We start from the raw sequence: 26,386 nt of genomic DNA on the forward strand, positions 1-26,386 counted from the left end.
ACACACACCCAGAGACGCAGGCAAACGCAAACACACACACACTCACAGGCACACACACACACACACACACACATACAGGCAAAGAGAGAGTGAGAGAGAAAGCAGTGTGTTGTGTTGAGATTCCTATCTGAACCTATCTGCGTCTGTTGGCATGAGCAATGGACGCCACACAACATCTCATCTAGTTATGAATCCCCTCCCTCTTTCAGGATCTTTCAGATCGTGATTGTGAAAGGCTACTGCTGAACCAGCAGAACCTTCTCTCTCTCTCTCTCGCTCTCTCTCTCTCTCTCTCTCTCGCTCTCGCTCGCTCTCTCTCGCTCTTTCGCCTCCTCACTTTTTCCTCTTTTCTGAGTCTCCATGGCAACAGACAGTCCATCACAAGCGTGTCTGCATTGTGTCGTGACTTGACCGCATCTGGACCCTCTTCCCACTGGACGTGACTTGGCCTTGGAGGGGAATATATAACCATGCATAAACAAACAGCCAGGATGCATGCTAAACTCCAGGGAGATGGTAATGTAAGGATTAGTTAGGAAAATCCACTGCGAGTTTGGGTTCGCAAAGTTACCATTGCTCACAAGAAACCCGCATGGAGATCCCAAAAACCTATCAAGAGTAATTGATCCATAGTATGGTTAAATAAAAGGGATTTTAAAAGTCAAAAAGTCACTCTCTCTTCTTCTCTCTCTCTTTCTCTCTATATCTCTCTCCCTCACTCTCTGTCTCTCTGTCCTCTCTCTCTCTCTCTCCTTCTTCCCTGGAACCCGTGGGCTGACAACACTAATTGTTCTCAGTCCTGGCGGTTCTCAGAGTTGCCCGTCACGTCTTGCTGAGTCAGACTATTATCAGCGCCAAATAAATTGTGTCAGGATTGAAAAGCGTTCCATTTCACGCTCCAGCCAGGGGCTCCATAATTAGCATTTACACGTCCATGTTGTGTTTAGTGAGTGGACTCCTCGCATACGGGGGTGTCACATTCGCTCAAAATGGTCAAGATGGAGCCGCAGCCTGAGATCAGACAGGACTTATACAGTGGAGCTGTACACGTTTTAAACCTCTTTGATATTTCTGAAAATCTGCATGAAATATGACTTGAACCTCATAAAAGAATGATAAAAAGAAGTGGATGTCATTTTTTTATGTACATTTTCATTACGTAAACGATGAGAGATCCAACTTTGGTTGGGTGACTTTAGGATGAAAAAGTTTCAGCTGAACTAGCTGAAAAAGCAGCTGTGAGTGAATTTTCAAGCATTCATATAATTTCTTTTATTCACTTTTGTTAAAAGCAATTTACAGAACACCATCAGCATCTTGATCTACAGAAATCTTATATCTGTTTTGATAACAATTTCTTTACTACAGCTAAAAGTGTACCACGGTCTCTGTGTTACTGTCACTATTTGTACTAGTCAAACATCAAATGCCATTGGTATGGTGTCTGTATGTCTTCTCAAATGTTTGTACTGTATGTTTGTTTTCTGTGTGTGTGCGTGTGTGTGTGCAAGCGTGTGTGTGTGTGTGTGTGTGTGTGTGTGTGCGCACGCGTGCGTGCATGTCCATTCTCTGGCTATGTAAAGGTTCCAGCCCATGGGTCTGGTTGAGCGCATCCAGGCCATTGCGCAGAACGTCTCGGACATGGCCGTGAAGGTGGAGCAGATCCTGCAGAGGAGCCAGGCTGCCAACAAAGGTGCGACTTAGACCCATATCAATTTCAATGGCTACTCAGACTGTAGTTTATCTCAATGGCTGTTCAGAGTAAAGTCTATTTCAGAGTGATCCTTCGCACCATCTCAGTTGAACTGCTTTTTCGTTGAACTCGCTGCATAAAGGTTTCTTTCAACCTCAAGCCCTGTTGGACTCTATAGCATTTGCTAGCTACACTTTTAACTGATAGTGACAGCTGAAGGGGCTGCACTGCTGAAAGACTGGCACTTTCAGTCAATCCATGAGTCTTTTTCACGTCTATTCAGCTCCAGTGCCCTTGTTAATGCTCTGAGGGTCCTGCATGCAGACTTGTCTGTGCTTGCGGGTAACATGCTACAAGTGTATGTTCTTTCATTAAATCCATTTAGCTCGTCGTTTCACAGATTGTTATTTGTCGGGCAGAGATGCTGGAGGCCGCCCAAAGTTGAAATATGCTTCACTGATATCCTGCTCAGGCAGTTAATCCCGGGCTTTGAGCTAGGAGTCGTTCGCCGTGGAGCGGTGTTCATTGTTGCAGCTGCAATTAATATTCTAATGTTCCGGAATGGGCTCTAATCCTCTGTGATCACGCAACACAGACTTGGCACCACCACCAGCGTGAGGAGAGCTCTCCCACCTCCTGCATTAGGGAAGCCAGAGTGTGCTGCCAAAGTGATAAATATGCGTAGGAATGCGTGCATGCTTGCATACACACACACACACACACACACATGCATGCACATACAGTCAGACACATGAGCTATGCAAATAATACACACACATGCATGAAAACACTTAAGATGTCATGGTTGGCGTATTTATACACACACACTGACAGCCATGTATAAGTCAATTTAGCCAATGACTCACTTACTGTTTGTCTGTATTTTTAGAGATGAGTGGGCAATCCCTCACTTTCTCTTTTCACAAGAACTTCTCTTTAATGGGGCCAACTGACTGGAGACTAAGGGAAACAGTGTTTTGCCTTTGAAACAGGAGACAAGACAAAAGACCCCTTAAGACTTCCTCAGTTAACTCTGAAAAAAGAAGACTTCCTTTGTTAAAATGGTTTTGATGTTGTTTTCTCTGCAGTAAGAGATGGCTTGGTGGGGCAGTGTGACGTCCCTAAGGATCCTCATTACCCCGACTGCTCTAGCAAAATGGATGTGAGTATTGCACACTACAGCTTGATCCCCTAACAATTTCTTCATTTACTTATGATTAACATTAATAATTAAATACAGTTATAATTTGTAGTGGAATCTTTTATAATTATTCATTTAACTAAGTATTACTACTGGCTATTGCTATTACTACTAGCTATTTCTCTAATCACAATATATATATATTGTGATTAGAGAAATAGCTAGTAGTAATAGCAATAGCTAGTCAAATTTGTGTGATCGAGTGATATTAAAAATGTGTGCTCCACTCATATGCTCTGTACAAAACAAATCAAGCGCTCCATAAACCTGTCTGACCATGCGCCTGCATGTAGCCTACCAATGACACCCTGCACTGCTCAGCCTAAAGTTTCTTGGATGCACTGTGGACTAGACTAATTTTGTTCATGTAATTTACAGAATACACGTGTGCAACCTACGATGTCCATATGTGTTTCAAGCCACAACACTCAAAACGAGTAAACAATAATTTGCGGCACTTCAGCAGCCTGGTCTTTGCGGTCGCAGCCCCTCACTCGCAGTCTCCCCAAATATTAACAAAGTAGCGCGCACAAAAACTGTTCGGAAGTTGCAGCCAAGTCTATATTTGCATCAGAGGTTTACAGGCCACGGTGGCCTTGGTGCCCCCTTCTTTCAATATTCTGCTTTGCGTCCGACTAGCGATTTTTATTTAGCCTACAGCCTGGCAAGAAAGTCAACTATGAGAAAAGTAACTTTAATTTAATCATATTACATTCTGCGCGCATCCCCCAACCCATTCATTTTGGTGGAATACTTCACAATTTTTTCCCTCAATACATGACAAACTATATATCAGAATAAACAGCAGACACAAAGGTGTAAAAGCATTCCCCTGTACAGTTAGCCATTCCAGAGTAATCCGGTTTTAAAGAGAGGGTGTGTCTACATGCATGTCTCCAACTTTGGGCTTTAGGTTTCACAATGTGTTTAAATTGTTCAATACATGATTTTATAACAGGCCAAATAGAAAATAAATGTTAAATATAGCCTAGATATCTGTAAATGTTAAAATCAGTTCTATGATTTACAATTCTATGTAATATGTCATGTTTGATGTTTTTATACTGTGATGCAGGTCTGCTGCTGTGAATAGGCTAAATATAACTTCGATAATTTTTATGTAGCCTATTGTATAGTTAACTTTGGCTTTGGTGCCCTGAGGTGTGGCCTTCGTGCCCCCCACCAAATATGCCCAACTAAAGAAGTGGCCTTGCCCCTAAAATGATGAAATTCCAAGCATAGGGGTAAATGTGGGGGGCGAATTTGGGTGAACCAGATACTGTAGCAAGTCCAATATGTTTAGGGAAAAAATATTTTTGTCACTAAGATTAATGAATAATCGTGATAAATAATCGTGATCTCAATATTGATCAAAATAATTGTGATTATAATTTTGGCCATAATCTTGCAGCCCCGAGAAACATTGCAGCACACAATAAATATATTGGAGTTTTTAGCAGAGTGCGGGCATTTCATCCTTTTTGAGTTCTAGTTCCATTTGCCCTGTACCTCACCGGTGGGGATGTGCACACTACTACAACTACTCTATGAGACCTAATAAAGAAACCTTGAACCCTGATACTTAATTGGCTACAGTGTTGCATTGTGGACGTGTTTGTTGTTCCAGTGGATGCGAGCCCGATGGACCTCTGACCCCTGTTATAGCTTCTATGGAGTGGACGGCTCCGAATGCTCCTTCCTCGTTTACCTGAGTGAGGTGGAGTGGTTCTGCCCCCCACTGGCCTGGAGGAACCATAGCAGCATGCCCACTGCTCATCCAGCGCCAACTGGACAAGTGAGTTAAGAGTAAGGCCCAGGCTACACAGGGTCCACAACTGAAGCACTCCATTGGTGGAGCGTCCGCTGCAATAATTGACAAATAGCTTCCACTATAATCAATGGAACTGGCTACACCAGACGTGATAGCAACGCGTACGTTCAAAATAATTAGACTATTCTTACACTCCATGAAGGAGCGCTTCAGTGGACGACCCTGTGTAGCCTGGGCCTACCAGTAGCCTACATGATTTATGCATAGCTCTGGCAATAGCTTTCTGGCAGTGGCAAGGCATTGTGAGCACTGTTGTGTAAGAAGTGTTGAGAAGTGTAAGCGGATTCTCCCGTGGGCGTGCAGAGGTAGAGAGCAGAGCAGAACAGAGCAGGAAAACCTTCTCTGATTTATCTATGCCTTTATCTTCTTCTCAGCGAGTGAGTGAGTCAGTGTGATTGCATCTCCGCACAATCTGCCATATCCTGAAGCTCCGGAGCCGGAAACTGGAGACAGACTCTCCACCTCTCCTTCCCAGAGCACCCACAACCTCTTTGTGATGAGTGCTAGCTGAAAGTGAATGTGTGACGCATGTTAGCTGAAAGAGAACGCACCTATAGGCATTATGTTGTAGAAAGCTTACAGGTAAACTGTAGGTGTGCTTAGTACTGGAATAAGATTATCTGAAGCTTTTTATCGTATTCCTAACACTTTTTTCAGACTTGAGGGCTTGAAATGAGAGATGCTTTAATTCAGTCGAAATCCCCTTTGGAGAGGGAGGTGAATGTGAAACTGCTTTTACATACTGTATGTGTGAGTCTTGCTCTCAGGCATGGCAGGCTTCTGCTGTGGTTGTGTGGGAGGGTGAAAGGGCACGTTCAAGAGGATCAAAGCCTCAAGAGGCAGAAATATGGAGTCTCTCTGAGGCTGCAGGCTCTTCAGTGTAGGAGCACAACTTATTGCAAGGAGCTGGAATCATGCTATCTCATGCACTATGTTGCCCACTCACTTTTCTTATATTCTTGGTATCAGACTATTCACCTTGAATGCCCTCATCATAGTTGACTTACATGTGACTAAATAACACTATGCAGTTCTATTATAAAATCATAATACACTATGTAATAGATAATACAGTATATCACAGTGCTAGACCGAGGACATGTTTTTGCTACAATTTTGGTAATGTACTCTTGGCCCTGGCCTTGCTTTCCTCACACCATCTCAATACTGGGAGGTGGACCTGCCTTTTAACAACTTGTGTTTTGTTGTTTCGACACTTTCCTCCTAAACACACACACGCACGCACATGCACACACATGCACACACACACACATGCACACATGCACACACACACACATGCACACACGCACACACACACAACTCACACGCCCACATCCACGCACACTTACTCACACACACACACACACACACCCTCACCCACGCGCGCGCACACACACACATCCATGCACACACCCTCTCTCACATACTCACATACTGTACTCATACACACACAGGCGGCGCTGCGCTCGGACCTGGGGCCACTGCTGGAGCAGGTGGGCACTGGCAAGGAGTCTCTGAGCTTCATGAGGAGGCGCATGCGCAGGCTGGCGGCACACTGGGCCTCTGCGGCGCGGCGTCTGGACGGCCGTCTGCGCACACGCAGCAGGCAGCAGAAGAGGGTAGGTATCCTGCGCTCGGACTGTCCGGCTGTGTCCCTATCATTCAAGGGCCGTTCAACCAAGAACGATAATGGCAAAAAAGTATCGCTGTAGCTAATATGAATGACAATGTTCACACATAAACTATAACAATAACGACATGAAGAACGATATCATTGATGATGACTATCAGAGGGATTTTGAGAATGATAAAACGCTGATAGCCAATCAAAATCCATCACATTTTAGACATCACATTCATCAACATGAGGTGAGACTTTCCTTATCGTATGTCAGTGAGGACGCTCATGTCGTTATCGTTATAGTTATCTTTTTAGTTCCAGCTGTGATTGGCCCTTCATACTGGGACTGAGTGGACACACCATCATAGAGCCTATTGGCAAAGCAAAGACACTAGAAGGCACTTGTAACATGTAGCAATGTCAGGATGTGCTGGCCATTGCAATTGAACGTCTTTTCAGCAGTACAGAAACATGACATACACTGGCAAACCATTTAAGTAAACACATGAGCTCAGAATAAAAAGGCTCTCTCTGCCGGGAGCCTGTCAGGTGTTTTTTTTGAGAATAGCTCTCCGCTTTGTGGCAGTGTAAAAAGAGCATTTTTCTCAGTGAGAGGGAGAGAGAGAGAGAGAGAGAGAGACGGGGGAGAGAGAGAGAAAGAGACAGGGAGAGAGATAAGGGGGGGACAGAGAGAGAGAGTATTTCCTATGCTCTAGTAGTGCATCAAAAAAGCTGTTGAAATCTGATCAACACATGTCTGATGTGCCACAGCTGTCCGCACTAGGCGTTAAGCCAGTGTAGTTTTACTACAAGACATTTTGTCGACAGCACTCTAAACAAAGTTCCCTTGAGTTGCCACTGTAAGATGCCTTGAGGAGGAGAGAGAGAGAGGTAGGAGTGCTCACTGAAATCCTCCCGCTGATAGCTCCCGTGTCCCGTGGGAATATAACAGAAGAGGGAGCTCAAAGTGACCGATCTATTAAAGGTCTTGTTGAGTCTAGTGGAACCGCCATCTTTTTCATTATTCTCCGGGAAGCACCAGGGCCCCTCTGGGCACTCAAGGCAACCCGAGATGAAGTGCCAGACAAATGGCCCCTATTTTATTAGCACTCATACCTCTCTCTCTCTCTCTCCTCTTAAACATGTTAGATATACAGTGCATTCTCCTGGGTGCTCTAACAAGGGGCTTTGCCAAGTGTTTGATTTAATGGTGTCAGCGTTCATGAGCTATTGACACGTGTGGTTGTGTGGCTTGTCTATTTCTATATGAGTGGTGATATAAAGGATTCATGATCAGTGTGTATACCTTATACAGTAGGTTTATGTGTAGGTTCTCTGTACGCTGTATGTCTGTGTCCAAACGATATGATGCATCTTTGAGTGGTTTTAAATCCTCTTTGAGATGAAGACTTGAAAGTCTCATCGGAGTTCATGTCCATGCTACCTGGGGGGTAGGAATAGAAGGAGGTGGAGGTGTGTGTGTGTGTGTGTGTGTGTGTGTGTGTGTGTGTGTGTGTGTGTGTGTGTGTGTGTGTGTGTGTGTGTACGTGTACTGCATGGCGTTAATATCTGCCAAGTGTGTGTGTATGTGCATGTGTGGAGGTGTGAGGTGCCAGGTACATCTGGAAGCCTTCAGCCTTACACTCAGATATCACTCTGAAGCAGCTCTCTCTCTTTCATCTTTCTCTCTCTCTCTCTCTTTCTCTTTTATACACACACGCACACTCCCTCTGTGTTTGCAGAGAGTCTCTTTGGATTAGCTGATCTAAACCCCCCAGAGCATGGCATGATGTGATTAAAACCGTCAGAACACACTATGTGATGTTCAGACCATTAGCCAACTGTTTGCATTGGGTGGACAGGGGACACCAAGCGTTTGGTAGTGAAGGCTGATTCATGGTGTGCCAGATTTTTATGATGTGAGATATCATTACAGCTTATGTCTGTATGAATGAGCTGCTTCACTGTCTGGCATTACAAGAGCTGTAATGTCCTCTACTGATCGCCTGACACTGTCAGCTGTGTTAAATCATAAGGCTTTACAGTGTCCACTATTAAATCTTTTATGATGAAAGGGTTTGTAGAATGCTATGGAAGGTTTGTTGTGTTTTTTATGCGGACTCACTGTCCAGTCGGAATACGATGACATGTCCTCATTTCTCCCAACATTCATTTAACATTTATCATTTAAAATTCCATCTAGAAAAAATACTGATGAGACAGACATCATGCATCATATACTTTAATTTATACCATAATTTCCCGTCTATTAACCCATGTTTATACATTGATTTTGCAATGAGGTAACCCTGCTGAAAAAAACAGCCTGAAGCCTAAGGGTGGTTTGCTGGTTAACCAGCTTGTTAACCAGCTTGTTTGACCACCCTATGATGGTTGACCTGCTAGACCAGCAAAACTCTTGCGAAAACATACCTTCAGCTGGTTTTCCCAGCTTATGATGGTAATTCAGCTGGTTTTGCTTGTCGTTCCACCTCAAGCTGGTCATTTTAGCTGGTGTTGCTGGTCTATAGTGCTGGTTTAACTGGCCATGCCAGCTTATGTTGGTCATTCAGGTTGGCACCAGCTGTATCCCACAAGACAGGCTGGTCACACCAGCATGACCAGCTTCCTCTGATGGTGACGCCAGCATATCCAGCTGGTGGCCCAACCAGCTACACCATCAAAGACCAGCAAGAGCTGGAAGAAAACCAGCAAAGACCAGCTAAAACCAGCTACCAGCATAAGCTGGTTTCTAGCTGTTTTTTTCAGCAGGGAATACACGGGGGCAGGCTATACATGGGTATACATTTCCTTTTTCTTCATTCTTTCCAATCTGATTCTGATTCATTGTGCTACTGGGTACTGAGATTAATACAAAACTGCGGTCAATACAAGGTTTTGTCTTTTGTAATTTGCATACAACAACAACAAAATAATTATGCGGTTTGTACACGATGCAACTAATACACAGGAAATGACTGTACTAACCACAAGGACTCATGCTCCATTTGAAGTGGTCTAAACCAGAGTGCATTCTCTGCTTGTCTGGGCCTTTCTGTGACCCTCCTGTTTGTCCTTTTCTCAGCAACCATGACAAAGCAAAGCAAAGGTATGAATGGCACGATATGGGACATGTGTGTTGAATGGGCATTTCTGTCATTGGTGCACCAGCAGACATTCATTGGACATATATCGACAGAGGGAATAGAGAGACTGGTCAGCTTAGCGTATTTGGAGACGTTCACGAACAGCAAGCCAGCTTCACAGCTCTCGAGTGGGCGTCAGACCTCCAGCTGTTCTGTTGTTATGGAGATAGGATGCACCAGACATGGTTAGAATGGGAACATTCAGCACTGATTTTGTATCAACATCGATAATGTGCCAGTCCATAGTCCATCACGGTAATGATGATTCATAACTATATTCATGATTATATACAGTCACAGACTCAAACGCACACGCACACACACACACACACACACACACACACACACACACACAGAGGGAAAGACGCTGGAGCCTGTGGTGTGGTGTTTAAACAAATTCATCTGAATGTTCAAGCACATCTAAATAAAACTCACCATCTGATTACTTTAAACGTTGGCTGGCTACTCTGAACTGTGGCTCCAGCACTGACGTCCCCTCTCCCCCTCTCTCTCTCCCTTTCAATTTCAATTAAATTCAATTTCAATTAAATTCAATTTCAATTAAATTCAATTTAATTCAATTCAATTTAATTCAATTCAATTCAATTTCAATTCAATGAACTTTATTGGCATGACTGTGTGTTACAATGTTGCCAAAGCAGTAGTTACATCACAAAATTAGTAATTAATAGTAATAATAATAACAATTGACATGGACTATGGAGAATAATAAAAATAATAGAACATTAGAGCACACACACACACTCACATATACACACACATATACACACACATTAGAGCACACACACACACTCACACACACACACATTGATATACTTCCATTTTACTTTGAGTTTTAATTGAATTTTCTCAATAATGTATGTACTTTTCTTTTTGTTGTGTCATGATTTTCTTGGGGTGTATTGCATTGGTGTTAGAATTTAAATTCAAGACTAATTGGCTGAGGGCGCTCTTTGCAATATTTTGCTTTTGACACCAAAGGGCTTGGGATCACTAAAGGGATTTTGGGTCACTAGACTTCAGATTATTATACAATTTAACTGCTCTTTTTTTAATTTTTATTATTAATGGGAATTGAGCTAATTCGGCTCTTGCTCCATTATTTGGTGTTGATCTGTGTAATTTTAGTATGCTTTTACAAATTTGTGTATGAAGTGATTCTATGATTTCTATGATTATATTATTTATTATTTTTAGCCAGATTGGAATTGGTATTTCATATTTTATGGTTCTTTTGATTGTGTAGAAAACTTTTATTGCTTTATCGCTTTATAGCTAGATTGAAATTTCCTGTTGACGTGATTTTTAGACCTAAATAATTATATGAATTTGTGTGTTGAATTATGATATTGTTAAATTTAAATGTTGATTTTGTTCCCTTGCCCCCTGGATCTGTTTTGGAATGTCATGATTTTTGTTTTTGCTATATTTATTTTTAAAGGAACCGTATGTAAGAAATGTATTTCAATGAATCATAAAATGGCCCTAATATGTCACTAGACATTAAGAAATCATGTTAATTTCAAATACTTATCACTGACAACAGTAGTCTGGCCAGGATATTGTCATTTAAAAAGTGAAGTTGCAGCCCTCAACTGATGTTGATGTTGTGTTTTGTCATGTCATTCTGTGTTTTGGCCTGATGGGCCACCCTCCACCTATCTACTAATCACGAAGTCAGTAGTGTTTCGGCATCCGGGTTGGCAACCTCGAGTCAGGGGGAAGGGGGAGGGGATACACCTCTCTACAGTAATTTGAAAGTGATTGCAGTACCAGTTTTGGCCACAATCTTACATATGGTTCCTTTAATGCCCATGTCTGGCAGAATGTATTTAATAGGTTTAGTAATTGTTGTAACCCCTCTTCAGTTTTTGACATAATTACCAGATCATCTGCAAATAATAGACATTTTACCTCTGATTCTTTAAGTTTGAACCCTGGGGCAGATGAATTATTAAGTTGTTTTGCCAATTAATTTATGTAAATATTAAAGAGTGTGGGACTTAATGGACAACCCTGTCTAACACCTCTTTGCTGATGAAAGAAGTCTGTCCGTGAGTTACCGATTTTTACTGCGCATTTGTTATTTTTATACATGGATTTTATAGTGTCAAATGTTTTCCCTCCGATTCCATTTTGTAGTAACTGTAGAAATAGGCCTTCATGCCATACCGAATCAAATGCCTTTTCAAAATCTATAAAACATGAATACATTTTTTATTTGTTTTGGTGTGCGTGTTGCTGGACAATTGTTTGAAGAGTGAACAGGTGATCTGATGTTCTTTGTTTTGGTATAAATCCAATTTGGCTGTTTTCTAAGGTGCTGTGATGTTTTATAAAGTTTTGTTTAGGATTGAGCAGAATAATTTACCAAGATTACTATTAACACATATGCCTCTATAATTGTTGGGATCAAATTTATTTCCATGTTTATGTATTGGGGTAATTAGGCCTTGGTTCCAGGTTTCAGGGAAGTTACCTATAGCCAGAATTGCATTAAATAATTTAAGTATAACCATTCTAAATTTTTCATCAATATGTCTAATCATTTCATTTGAGATGCCATCAATGCCACATGATTTGTTTGGATTAAGTTTATGCATTGTTTCTATTAGTTCCTGTTTAGTTATATAAAAATCAAGGGGTTTTGATAATCTTTGAATGTTTCTTCAAATATTTGCAGTTTCTTAATTATTTCTAATCTAGTTGGGGTTATATTAACATTTTTATATAGGTCTTCAAAGTGTGATTTCCATATTTTTCCATCCTGTAGAGTAGCCTGGCTAACGTCATACCCTCATCTCAAATGAGACGGGGTCTGGGAACTAGGCATTCATTTTCTCGTATTTGAAACGTGGTTTACGAATGCCCAGAGCCGTTTATTGGGCGCTATGAATATCTATCAAATGCGTCTATACGTGGCTCATAACGGCTACGGTGTGTCGTCATCGTCTTACTGCCCTCCCTCCGTTCTGTGATTGGTCCCCTAACTGAGGCGAAAATTTGCTCCGTGGTATCCAGGCTGCCGAGCAGCGTGAATTAAATCGCGCGCGCAAGGCAGCATGGGAAAACCCAGGCTACCTGTAGAGCCAAATTGTCATTAGTTTTATAAAGGGTGCTCCAATTTTGCCAGAAGCTGTTCATTTTTATTGATTCTTCCACATTTTTAAGAATATTATTGAATGTTATTGAATTTCTGTTCGTGAATTTTTACATTCCTTGTCAAACCACTTTTCCGTATTGTGTTGTGTTTTGTTATTTGGAGATTGATGCTTTTCCATATTGCTCATTATTGCTGATTGATGAAATATATTTGTAATATCATTTTCTAGTGAATTAATACCTTCACAATTCTGGGGGTTTGTTTAAAGCCACATTGAGTAAGGTTTGAGTGTGTTGGTTGTTGGTGTTAGGTAATTATCTTTGATGTCCTTTTTCTACTTGAAGATGTTTTTTAGTTTTGTCATTTCACAAGGTTCACTGATTATTTGATTTAATTCTCTCCGCTTTAAGTAAATTGTTATTTTGCTATGGTCTAAAAGTGGTGTAAGGGGGCTAACTGTGAATGCTCTAAGATTATCTTCTTCAATGTCTGTAATAATGTAATCAACTGTACTGCTGCCAAGAGGGGAATTGTAAGTATATTGTCCAAATGAGTCCCCCCAGATCTGGCCATTGACTATGTACAGACCCAGTGACCGACACATGTGTAGAAGGCTTTTCCCACTTTTGTTGTTGACTTTGTCATAATTGTTTCTGCTTTTATTTGTTGGTATATGATTGTTGGTGTTATGGATATATTTATTTCCTTGAATGCTAATTAAGTCTGGATCGATTCCTGTTCTTGCATTTAGATCGCCACAAACTATGATATTACCTTTACCTTGAAATTGATTTATTTCCTCCATTAATGTAGGGAAATATTCATCATTGTAATAGGGGGATTCAGAAGGAGGTATATATGCTGCACACAGGAAGATATCTTTGGTTGTAGAAACCATCTCTTTTTTATTTTTATCCATATGTTGAATTCGCCTATTTTGATGGTTTCTAGTATACAGTATGAGTCAATTCGTTTTTATACCATATACTGTAAGCATTCCTCCGGAGTCTCTGCCTTGTGTAACTCCTTTAGATTTTATTGATGGTAATACTATCTCTCTGAATCCTACTGGACAGCCACTGGACAAGTGTCCTCTACTCCATGTCTCTTGCAAAACTAGATGTACCGCGTAGCGGTACAAAATATGACCGCCGCTCAGTCCTGCACATCCATTCCGCGAAAATAAATCATATTAATGAATTTGTCTCCATCTTCTACTCCATCCCCCACTCTTGAAACTTTTGTGTATGCTTGTTTGGAATGTGTGTTTGCACACATTCCGCTAACAAAGTAGCCTACTGGCGCTGCAAAGGTGAATAGATTTGTTTCTGGGCCAAAAAATCTGTAACATTGTTATAAAACCTTTAAAATCTCTAAACAATCACAAGTAGGGCAGTTCATCATAGTCCATCCATTGCAACTGGACTGATGAAAGGTACACCTGTAGGCTACATTGTATTTGGGAAAAGCAGAAGGTAGCAGCATAATGTATTTATTTATTTATTATTAAACTAAAACAATCCCTGTCAGTTCCATGCAGTTTTCAACAGCTATCAAGAAGAGAGGTCATGTCATGGATTTTTGTGAATGTTTCTTCTTCTACATATGCATAGGTTTAGTCATCTAGTTCAAATTATATTCAGCTTTATTGTCAATGCACAAATGAAATACCAGTAGTCTAAAACAAAATGCCGTTTTACCCAGTGGTGCAAATAACTGACATGTCCAAAAGGGCCTTCATGAAATGCGTTGCGAGACTGTTCATACACATTTTAACGGGCAAAGTTGAAAAGCTACTCTCCGTTATTGTTTGTGCAAATAATATGCTGATTCATGTTCCCTTGCATTTTGCAACCATGAGGTCCATGGTTAAGCTCAATCTTTTGACGCAATCTTTTGATTTTCACCCAGCCTAGTCCATGGTAGGCGCCCGATAGAAATATTGTTTAATTTTGCGATTGAGATATCCACGCACTGGCGCCCCCCCTGCGACGTGTTCGCCCCCCGGTTTTAGAGCTATTCTAAATGCAAAAATGCATAGACATTGCATGACAAAACCGTGACTGTTAACAAACTATAAGCTATATAAGGTAGGCCCTATGCTAGGCCTATTACACAACACAAATTGTCACCAGGCTATGCTGGCGACCCAAATAAAATCTCCGTTGGAACCAATGGCTTACACCTTACAGTATCAAGCTGCCACCTCTTGGCGAAAAGTTAATAGTTTTGCATATCAGTAGTAATACATTTCACGTAGCTGTGAATCACGGAAAGGGCGAATGAAGTGGACACTTCTAAATGGAACCCAACCCACTGTACAGTAACTCAAAGCAGCCATAATGAAAGCGTTATCATTGTTTGGATACTTCACACACACGTGTTTTTTAATCGCATAGACTACAACTACCAAGCTGGAATCAAAGCACATCGACTCCCCTCTCACACCCTAAACACGCACTTCGAACAAACAAAAAGCGCCTCAGTCTCACGGAATAGCCATAGGCAAAACTGTATCTGACCGGTGGAACGTTGGTACTAAATCATCCATCGCAAAGAATGATTTTTGTAGCACGTGCAACAAATATGTGTAGGTACAGCCCTGCCCTGAATACATCTCAACGTGCGCTCTAAAACATCTGGTTTAAATGGAGATGTAGATCATCACGGGATCATAGACAGGTTATCTTTCAGGTAGCCTAGGCCTATATATTTTCCATTAAAAAAACATCACGTAGCGAACGTGTTGTGGCTAACTCACTTAGCTCCTGTTAGTAGCCTAGGTTATGGTCATAAGCAAATGAGATGACAGTCGAAAGATACAATGCTGTTATCGATTTGCTTGGTAGCCTATAAACGCATTTATGGTTTTCTACAAATACATCAATAATCAAATTGGCCTCCATCACTCAACCATGCTAACGGTAACATTATTTTACCTACGTTCTGCTATTGATAGGATTAACGTAGCCTACCTGCAGTAAAAAACAAGCATGTCCGATAAACATTCTCAGATTTATTTCGGCTTCAAGAGGAAATGGGAATTACATTTCATGCAGAAATCATCCTACCCTTAGACGTTCTCTGCGGTAAACTACTGTAGCCTACAGTTTTGTCCTTGTAGGAAGCATAGTGTCTTTCTAACCCACTTTAGATTAACTTCCAACAAAATTACGTCTCACTGCAACGATGCGCCATCTAGTGGACAAACGACTACTTATCGCCAATACTGGAAATGCAGCCATGATGATGATGATGAATATTTATTTTGGCTTTCTTTTAATCCTACTGAATTTGTAATTATGTATCAGCCGTTCTAATACCGATAGTATGTGGGTGCCTGTGTGTGTGTGTGCATGTGTATATGTGTGCACCACCATCTACAGGCCAATGAGTGTAGAGTCACTAAATGTACACATAACTTAATTTTTTAGACCCCCCCATGGATGAAATTCTACGAAACTTGGCATACCCCCATAGAATGTCAGGTTAATCATACACATAAAATTTGGTGCAGTTCTGAACGTCTTTACTGAAGAGAGGGGCGATTAAAGCAGAATGATATTGCATTTTCATTTTTTACCGGGGGGGTGCAAATCACAAATGAGTGATTATGGGCTAAGTTGATGTGGGCCCTTGAGACCAACATACCATAAAAATGTCTTCATCCTCGGTGCCACGGTTCAGGTAGTTATTTAGGAAAAACTGCATTTTTTGGGTTTCGGGGGGCCCAGCGCGGAGGGGGAGTGGCCCCCGGGGACCAAACGAAATTTTTCCGTAAAAGTCTAGTGGGGCTACATACCCACCAAATTTCATGTGCCCCGGTGTTTCGGTGCCCCGGGTATCGTTGACCAAAATTTCAGGAAGTAGATGACGGGAAAAAAAAAAAAAAAAAAAAAAAAAACTTTGACAATCCCTATATGACCGCTTCGCTAGCTTCGCTAGCGGCGGTCATAATTAGGATGTCAGAGAGGATTTCATCTGAGTTTCTACTCTTAATGCCAAAAATAGATGACCTTAGGCCCTGAATATTCCAAGATGCAATTTTTAAAGATGAACCCATTAGAAATAATGCTTAAATAATGCTTTTTGCAGGTTTGAGATAAACATAAAGAACATTGATGAACATAAAAGATCTATCTATCTAAATATCTACACCTTCTGATACAAATATACATACACGTACAAGTACACATACACATACACATTCACATACACATACACATACAGATACACACATACACATATTTTGTGGTTGGCTGACACACTAAAGCACAAGACAAACAAACAAGGACATACTTTTTTTTTTTTTTTTTTGGTAAACACATGCAGTTGACAGACACACTAACATACTACATACAAACGCAGACTTCTGGTATATATACACATACGCACACACACGCTCATACGCTCATACACTCATGGTTTATAAACACACTAACACACAAACACAGACTTATTTTTGGTATATACACACACATATACATTCATACGCACACACATTCACATAATAAACATGTTTTTCCCACATATAAACATGCAATCAAACACGCCGATATCTTTTTAACAATCACACACATACGCCCAGAACAATTAAGTTTACACTTATGTTCATACACACATACACACAGACACACTCATACACACATACACACATACACACACACACTGACACTGATCTACATTTAACTTTTTTTTCATTCCTTTGAGGGATATAGTATTCCCCCTTCTTTTGATTATTGTCTTTGTTACTGACCGTTACTGACCCATGAGATAACATAGACAACTGAGCATTTGTTGGATATCTTTCAGTTCTGTAGATGGGGGTGGTGATGGGTAAGATGTGGATGGGTCTATAATGGGGGAAGGAATGGTTAGATGGGGGACTGATGCTCCGCTGACAGCTTGAGCGTAACTCAGGTTCTGGTTCTGAGTGAAGCTCTGCTGATCCTGTACCAGGTTGTAATGTTGGGCAGGAGCTGATCTTTGGGATGTTGGATGCTTTTGTCTGGTTGTAGAATGGCCATGTTGAGGAGGTCTCGACCTAATTGTTGAGTTGCCCCAGTGCCTCTGATGTTGGTGGTGAACAGGGTGGCCTGTCTGTTGGTGGTGTGGCAGGGAGGTTCTCTGGATGGTGCGGTTGAGAGCGACGTCTTTCAGAGTCTTTGCAAAGGATGGGACAGCCTCTTTGTGCAGGTGGACATGATCAAAGAGGTTGTTGTGATTAAGCAAGGGGTGATGAGCCAGAAAAACATTTTGCTTCATGGCACAGTCTCTGGATATGCTTGCATTATTCCTGTTGATGGTGTCAGGGTGGAAGTCCGTTCTTGGCAGCAGTGTGGAGATAACAACTCTGGCGTTGTTATCACATTCTTGAGTGATTGGGCAACTCTCTCCTGTTCTCAGGTCGTTTGTCCCTGTATGGATGATTATGTGGCTTGGATTGCCCAACTGCTCCACTGAAAGAAGTGTGGTCAAAATTACTCCAAGACAACTGGTGTGAGACTGCAGCTTTATTCACGACGCCGGGAGCATGTTACCCACATGAAATGTCAAAGTAACAAGCCCACACATCTGTGGGTGAAGCCAACTCTTATACCTTACCCCACATCCATGGAAAATCACAAGTTGTCACCCTCCATTAATCACTTAACCATCTGGTATTTTAACAGAGATAAGAAATGTTTACGACCCCCCATCCTGAGGGTTACCCACAGTGAAATGTTTACAACCCCCCCATCCTAGTTCGGTGACACAGGGGTTAATTTAACTAAACATTCCCACATAGGAGTTTCAGAAAACACAAGGGTCAGAGTAAGGTATACTAAACATTCAATGAGAAAAATAAAAAATTATCCCACATATTCCCCCCTGTGGAGCTGTAAAGCTACATGTTTAATACAGTACTCTACATGTGTATACTAACACAACTAGTCTAATCAACATTATATTTAAACCTACCAAACAATGGTTAAAAGTTACTTCCTACAATTAATCAGATTATTGAAGTTCTAAATCTAAATTACAAAGGGAAAACAGAAAATGAAAAACACAGTTACATCATCATCATTTAAACCAGGTACATAGGGTCAGACTTATTTGTACACTTCTTTTACTAACATGTTTCCTCTATCTTAATATCTGATGTTTCCCTGAATGGGAAGATGTCTTCATACATTCCAGTTGCAGTAACCGATACATAATTTGTCACTGTGGCCTGTCTGTTTAGAGCTCTAAATATACAAGCTAATGTGAACTTCCCTATAAGAAGTACTATAAGGACGACCACCACAGGGACAAGGAATGGTAATCCAATTTGTAACATTACCATCAGGATGTTTGAGGCAGTTGTACCAAATCTTTTTTCAAAGTCCTCGAGAAACATATCAAAAGCAGTAACAGGAGGTGGATCTGGCACAGCTTTTCGGATGTCTTCAATATATTGGGTGATATTGTTGTACTCATCTGGCACTAAGAAGCAACATGAGGCAGACCCCCTTGCTCTGCTAACAACAAATCTAGGGAGCATTCTATGGGCTACTAGCTCAGTTCGCATAGATTTTACTTCCTCATTCAGAATCGAAAGAGCTGCTGCTGTTTCATTTGCTACACTTTGCAGGTGATAAGCTAGTCTGTTCATTTTTTTTTTTTTAAAGCTGCTACTACACCACCCCAGAGAGAAAAAGTCCAACCGACAGTAGCTCCCTGTTCTGTCCAAGGGTCTGCTATAACATATCCTTTCCATTTACTCATACCTCCTGATGTATAAGTCATCTCTCTTTTCTCTCTATGGGTAAATCTAGTAGTTTTTGTTTTTGATTAGAATATTTTCCATGTAAATCCACATTGTAGGAGCAATAGCAGCTATTTAACAGGTTCCTACAGCATTAGGAGGCCAGTATGAGTATGTCATTTTACCACACACCCAATACATGCCCATGGGAAGCGCAAAATTGAAGTTTGGACTTGGAACACTGCTATACCTTATGAGAGGAAAATAGTTCCCTCCCAGCCAAATCCCACGTTCACTTTTGCTATCAACAGAATCAAGTTGATCATAATTTGCTTTCAGATAATATTGGCATTTACTATGCCCTAATTGTTTCCTTATCATGTTATCTTTGCCAGAGGACCTAACAGACAAACACACAAAACCTTTAGTAGCAGGCACGAAAGGCTAACTCACATGCTTTATTGTTACCACACACTTCATCCTTAAGGGAGGAAGTCATAACCCTTAGATGAATAATAAGCAAAACAATCACCAACATCTCGTCATCTCAGTTATTCAAACCCAAAATAAAACCTAATCCTAGTCTTCAACAGCAGAGCTGACTTGGGTGGTTTAGTCCCTCCTCAGGTTACTGTCCAAAATAAAATTAAACCAAAACAACAAACTTGTAACATTTATCTAGCTAAACTGAGAAAGAATATTCTTATAAGATGCTAGTGATATTTCATTAATCCTCTTCAAAATATGTATTCTTCAGCCTATTGCAAAAAATGTTTGTCAATCCTTTCGTGCAACCACGTGTTGGTTATGATACTCAGTTCAGTCCATGTATTGTTCTGGATTCTTCATTGTAGGTGCAACATCAAATTTTAGACACATAATGCACCTTGCACAATACATGGCTGCTACTGTAGTGAATCCTTGTGTAAAATATATTTTCTCTGCTGTCTATGTCATAGTATTTGCATGGTCTAAGCCACTGAGTTTTAACAATAATATGAAAACAAGATCTTGGAAATACCGGCCTGTCTGTCGGTGTATGTACCCACAGACCATGTGTTCTGTCCTTACAATTCTTCCATTTCCATCTTTCCTTATTATCTGCTTTTATGCTTCCTTTAAAGCCTCTTCAGATGTAACTACATCTGGTATTTGTAAATTCAGAAATTTGGATTCAAAAAGTTTGGTGATATTCTCTGCACTCCCCCAGAAATAATATCTAGGAGAGTGAGAGTAAACCACATCAAATTGATTCACTACAGAGTAGCCAGTCCCTACCTCTCCGGACTCCAAACGCATAGATTAGCCTAATAAACAATATTAGGATTTAACAAAGGTGTTACAAAATGTCCGAGCTAGGTTTAGTGTACTGTACATAGAGATAACTTCACCACAATCATGCAAGAGCCACAGGGTTAATAACACATGCTGCTATATAGATGTAGGATTTTTTTTCTTTTCTTGTAGAAGCACTGAGTGTACTTCATGTGGGACATGTACAGTTAGTGAATGTAACAACACATCGTCAGCCAAGGGCGTAGATTTGCGTGGGAACCGAAGGACGTGTCCACACCAATGTCAGATTACGACTGAAATGTCCCCACCAATATTCAGGTTGAAGTGGGCACTGGCGCCTTAATGCAGGGGCTTACCTGGGCTTCAGCCCAGGGGCCTCGAGCAATGAGGGGCCTCCTAATAATAATAATGATAATCAATAATAATAAACGGCGTGTCCGTATTCGCGGCGTCATTATACTCTGGAGCTAGCCTAAATAATTGAGCACATCGTACTGCTCTTACATCCATGCAGAGGCCCCATTTGTCTTCTCCAATTCTGAAGTGCGTCCAAATTCATCCATTCTTCTCTGTTGAACTCCTCGAGTAGGCTACTCATCACACATGTGTCACATGAAAGAGCCTTTTCTCAGCTTTTAAACGGTGCTATAGCCACTATTTGCTGTGATAAACAGTTCGCGAGAAAAATTAACTTCAAGAGATTTAATAATTATTCTCTGTGCCCATCTCCACATCCATTCGTCTCGGTGGAATATCGTAGGCCTACACACTCTTTACGCAACACATGACAACCCATATATCAGAATAAACAGCAGACCTTACCGAACACAAAGGTGTAAAGCATTCCCGTGTATAGTTAGCTGTTCCAGAGTAATCCGGTTTTGAAATAAATTGTAGAAAAATTCAACATGGTCTTTCGGCTTTAAGCATTTCGTAAAACTGAGCTGTGCTTACATCGCCTAGATATCTGTAAATAGGCCTATTAGAGAATATACAGGCAGCTTATGGTTAAGAGTTGTCAATGTAGCCTTAATGATTCTTTTCACAAAATGCTAAGCATGCATGTATTTAAGTTTCTTAAAACTGAGCTGTGCTTAAATGGGTCAAAGCATGATTTCATAACAGACCAAATAGAAAATAAATGTTAAATATAGCCTACATATGTATACATATTAAAATCAGATTATGTGCTACACAGTATAGATCAAGTTGGACAGTAGCACATTTTAATCATGGGTAGTTGGACAGTAGCACATTTTAATCATTTTATATATCTATAGTGGCTGGTGAAAGAGTTGAGTGGCTTTTCCTTTTTTTTTTTTTCGGGGGAATTAGTGGGTAGTGTCCCCACCAAAGCTCAGACCAAACCTACGCCCTTGTCGTCAGCACAGCTAACACTTCACTTGCAGCTGCTGCCACATCATTCCTCTCACTACTGCATCTAATTGCTTAGATAAATAAGCCACTGGTCTGTGCTGACCCCCATGCTGTTGACATAACCCCTGACATGTACCCTGCTTTTTCACATACCAATAAATCATAGTCAACAAGTGAAGTAAGTCATTGTAGGCAAGAGCTGAAACTGAGGCTAATGCATATTTAAAATATGTAAAGGTCTTATCATAATTGTCAGTCCAAGTCACATTGTCAGTCAAGTTTTTTACATGTATTTGCATATGCTTGGAGAGGCTGTGCCTCTCTGTTTAATTTAGGATCCAAACACGGCAGTAGCCAATCATTCCTAGGAAGCAAAACTTTTGCTGCTTTGTCTCGGGTCTGGGACAACAAGCAGTTATTGCTGAGATGTGAGATGCATCTAGGGCCCGACAGCCAGGAGTGAGTATCTGACCCAAGTACTTCACTCTCTCTTGACAGAGTTGCAACTTTTGTTTGGAGACTTTCAGTCTCACACTGGCCAGGAATGTTAATTTTGCCACAGTGTCAATTTGGCACACCTCACTCGACGGACTTGTTAGTAAAACATTATCGACATAGGAGAGGCTTGGTAAGAGCGGAATGAATTTTTAGAGGCAAGACACCAGAGCTTTGTTTGAAACGGACGCTGACTCTGTATCTTTGTGGCAAATGTGTCAAAGTATACATCGTCCTTTGAAAATAAACGCAAATCAAAACTAAAATATGGATCCGCTCTAATTGTGCAGAGAGGGAAAGCTGCTCAAAGATCTGTCTCTGCACAGGGGTGACTTTAACAAAAACACTAAACACAAAAAATTATGTATTTTGTGATGATAATACATAACCCAAGGTGTGTTGGACATGCGTCCAATCTTTGGCATTTACCACACCTCAACTAAATAAAAATCAACATGGGGAGAATAATATTGAGTTTGCAAACAAATATGTTAGACCAGGTGACAGGTCTACTACATCTGCAGAGTAGCTTTACTTGTAATTACGCCGGCTATTTCAACAGTCTTAACTGTATGTCCTAATAGGTACCATTTTCTAAGTATTCCGGATTCGGGGTCTCATGAAAAGATTTCATCACAAAATGCAAGCACTCTGGAGTTTCCTTATCTTCCTGGACTGAGACTGGAGATGTTAATACTATACTAAGCTGTTTGCTAATGGTCCCTTTAAACCAACCCCATTATGTTTGAGTGAAATTATAAGATATAATTTACACAATAAGTCACAGTCCAGTAAATTTTCGGAGCAAACACTGCTGAGGAGGAATGCTGTTTTACTACATGTTCCTTACATTTAACTACCCATGGGTAAGGAACTCTCTCTGATATGAACTGATCTGATACTCCTGTTACATGCACTTTTCCTTGTCATATACTTACACTATCCTTCTTTTCTTTCACACTAATATCTGCTCCTGTCTTGTTCAAAAAGAAAAATATCCCCATTAACAGAAAGAGAGTTGGCTGAGTAGGCTGTGCTGATGCATTCAGAGGGAGTTGAGGAAAACAGTTCAAGTTGTAAATTTAGAAGTGTCACCACAGGGTCTCCTGTTCAGACCTCTCTGTCCTCTTCAGCTTTGTCATGCTGAGACCAGACAGGAGTTTGAGAGCGCTGCTGTGATGGGTGATCCCAGTACTGTTTCTGATTTTCCTTGTGACAGTGACGTGCTAAGTGGCCTTCTCCTCTGGTTAGCCCCACAGCCACATCCATGTTCTTCCTTCAAGCCTTTCATAGTTTTCAGTGTATTAATCAGTTCCTTTAGAGCTGCTGTACTCCAAGTAACAAGTTGGCTCATAACATAGTCCATGATGTCCTCCGTATAGCCTTTGCCTCTCTCTCTCTTCAAAGTCAAAGTCAAAGTCAGCTTTATTGTCAATTTCTTCACATGTTCCAGACATACAAAGAGATCGAAATTACGTTTCTCACTATCCCACGGTGGAGACAAGACATATTTTACCAATTTTAAGTCCACAGACAACTCTTCTGCACAGGTCTATCTTTCCTACTGTTCTTTACCCTACTTTCTTTTACCTTGTCTACCATAGCCCTACATTCATTTTACCTTCTCTACCATAGCCCTACTTTACCTTCTCTACCATAGCCCTACTTTCTTTTCCCTTCTCTACCATATCTACCATTCATTTTGCTTTTCTATGCTCAACACTCCAGATGAATACTTTCTCTACATGTCCCTCAAACACCCTGGATTCTATACTCCTCTAGGAAAGTTAATAGCTTTACTCTTACTGCTCCCCATATCAGTGTCTCCTTGATGTTTTTATTTCCAATTACCTTACGCCTAAAATCAGAGCAAAACAAACAAAATGTGATGACAATCTAGATACCCAATATTCTCAGGCCTATTTTACCAATACGCATAACCAAAATTACTACCTACGCATAGGCAGTAAGGCCACTACCACTATCACTGGCAGGAAATAGTGCACTCTTCCACCTCAGCCTTAGGCAGGAAAACCCTTTACCTCCATCCCAGGTAGGAAAACCCTCTACCTCTATTATAGGTAGGAAAACCCTCCGCCTCACCCTTAGGCAGGAAAACCCTCTACCTCCATCACAGGTAGGAAAACCGTGTACACAACCACTACTCCTCTCATGGGTAGGACAGGCCTTCCCTATTTTACCAGCTTAAAAAGTGTAAAATCAGGGACTCACCAAGTTGTCTGTGACCACCAAATCCAGTCATTACCGTATCCGAGACACAGGAGGATTCCCTCTGGCCAGGCTGGGTGCCGCAGAGCAGTGTTTGTTGCCAATGACGGCCTTCTCCCAAGATCACAAAGAGATCTCCCTCCAGTCGACATGGTTGGGTTCCTGCGCCTTTGGTCCTCCTCACTGTGCCTCATAGATAGGTAATCCCATCCTCGTCGCCATTAATGTGGTCAAAATTACTCCAAGACAACTGGTGTGAGACTGCAGCTTTATTCACGACGTCGGGAGCATGTTACCCACATGAAATGTCAAAGTAACAAGCCCACACATCTGTGGGTGAAGCCAACTCTTATACCTTACCCCACATCCATGGAAAATCACAAGTTGTCACCCTCCATTAATCACTTAACCATCTGGTATTTTAACAGAGATAAGAAATGTTTACGACCCCCCATCCTGAGGGTTACCCACAGTGAAATGTTTACAACCCCCCATCCTAGTTCGGTGACACAGGGGTTAATTTAACTAAACATTCCCACATAGGAGTTTCAGAAAACACAAGGGTCAGAGTAAGGTATACTAAACATTCAATGAGAAAAATAAAAAATTATCCCACAGAAGATCCAAGGCTTTCTTAGTGTTGGGACACCATAACTTCTTTGTCTGACAGCGTCAGCTTCTCCGTCAGGCATGACAGTTGACTTGAATGAGACTCGCTGTCTACTCTCAACTGTCTGATCTCCTCTGGAATCAGGGAGAGCTGTTTGATGAATTCCTCCCTTTCTCTTCTCAGTTCTTTGATTTCCTTTTTCAGCGCCACCATATCTTTTCCATAATCATCATCTTTGTCAGTTTTATGTATGTATTTACTTGGGGTTGATGCCAGGCAATTCATGGTCTCTCTCAGTTGCACAAGCTCTACCTCCAACCTTGAAAACTGATCCCTCATACTGGCAAGAGAATTGTGGAGAGAAGAGATCTCTGTAAAATTATAATGTTCTGTGTCCTCGGTAGAGAGCTCCTCAGAAAGGTTGCTTTGTAGTTGTTCCCTTTGGTTTGCACCCAGTGTGTCCGTTTTCTTATGTAGCTGAGCTTGAACTTTTATTTGTCTTTTTCAATTTGCTTCAGATTTCCCTCTATTGTTATTGTTCCGGTCTTGTATAAATTTATTGTTGTTGTACTGTCAAAATGTTCATTCTCTGGAATCTGCAATTTCCATCCATTACTAATGCCCTTACGAATGACAGAGGGGTAATGGAGCCTAATTGCAGTGTGCCATGCTTCCAGATCGTTGGAAAAAAATATGAGATTACTGATTCCACCGTTCTTAAAGTGGTCAGCAAAGAGAGTCTGGTCTTTCCCTTAGGTGTTCCTCTTTAAATGTTTTTTTCAGTTGTTCATTTGTTGCTTTTGGAGGATACATAATGGGAATTGGTTTTGTATCTTTTAAAACATTCTTTTTGCAGTTAGGATTCTTTCCGGAATGTTGGGGAGGCTGCTCCTTTGACATGGTTGCTGATTGGCTGTTGCTAATGAATATGTAAATGAGGAGCTGATGTAATAATGGGGGGTCCTTTAACTGATTTAACTGATTTATCTTAGCTTGTTTTAGCCATAGACAGTAAACAATATGGACAGAG

At 41.0% G+C, this 26,386-nt stretch overlaps 1 protein-coding gene across 2 annotated transcripts in view; it reads left to right on the forward strand.

Moving 5' to 3' along the window:
- Positions 1-26,386, forward strand: part of LOC143102746 (alpha-1,6-mannosylglycoprotein 6-beta-N-acetylglucosaminyltransferase B-like) — a 128,627-nt gene that overhangs the window by 58,769 nt on the left and 43,472 nt on the right. For both annotated transcript variants that reach the window (XM_076266560.1, XM_076266561.1), the window contains exons 4-7: positions 1,584-1,693; positions 2,782-2,855; positions 4,522-4,689; positions 6,180-6,344. In XM_076266560.1, the coding sequence (XP_076122675.1) occupies positions 1,584-1,693; positions 2,782-2,855; positions 4,522-4,689; positions 6,180-6,344 (517 nt within the window). The remainder of the gene's footprint in view (positions 1-1,583; positions 1,694-2,781; positions 2,856-4,521; positions 4,690-6,179; positions 6,345-26,386) is intronic.

Source organism: Alosa pseudoharengus, unplaced genomic scaffold (assembly GCF_046254945.1).
Source record: "Alosa pseudoharengus isolate Yale_2024_CS ecotype anadromous, Long Island Sound unplaced genomic scaffold, YU_APseudo_1.1 YU_APseudo_1.1_scf_4, whole genome shotgun sequence".
Taxonomy (NCBI): Eukaryota; Metazoa; Chordata; class Actinopteri; order Clupeiformes; family Clupeidae; genus Alosa; species Alosa pseudoharengus.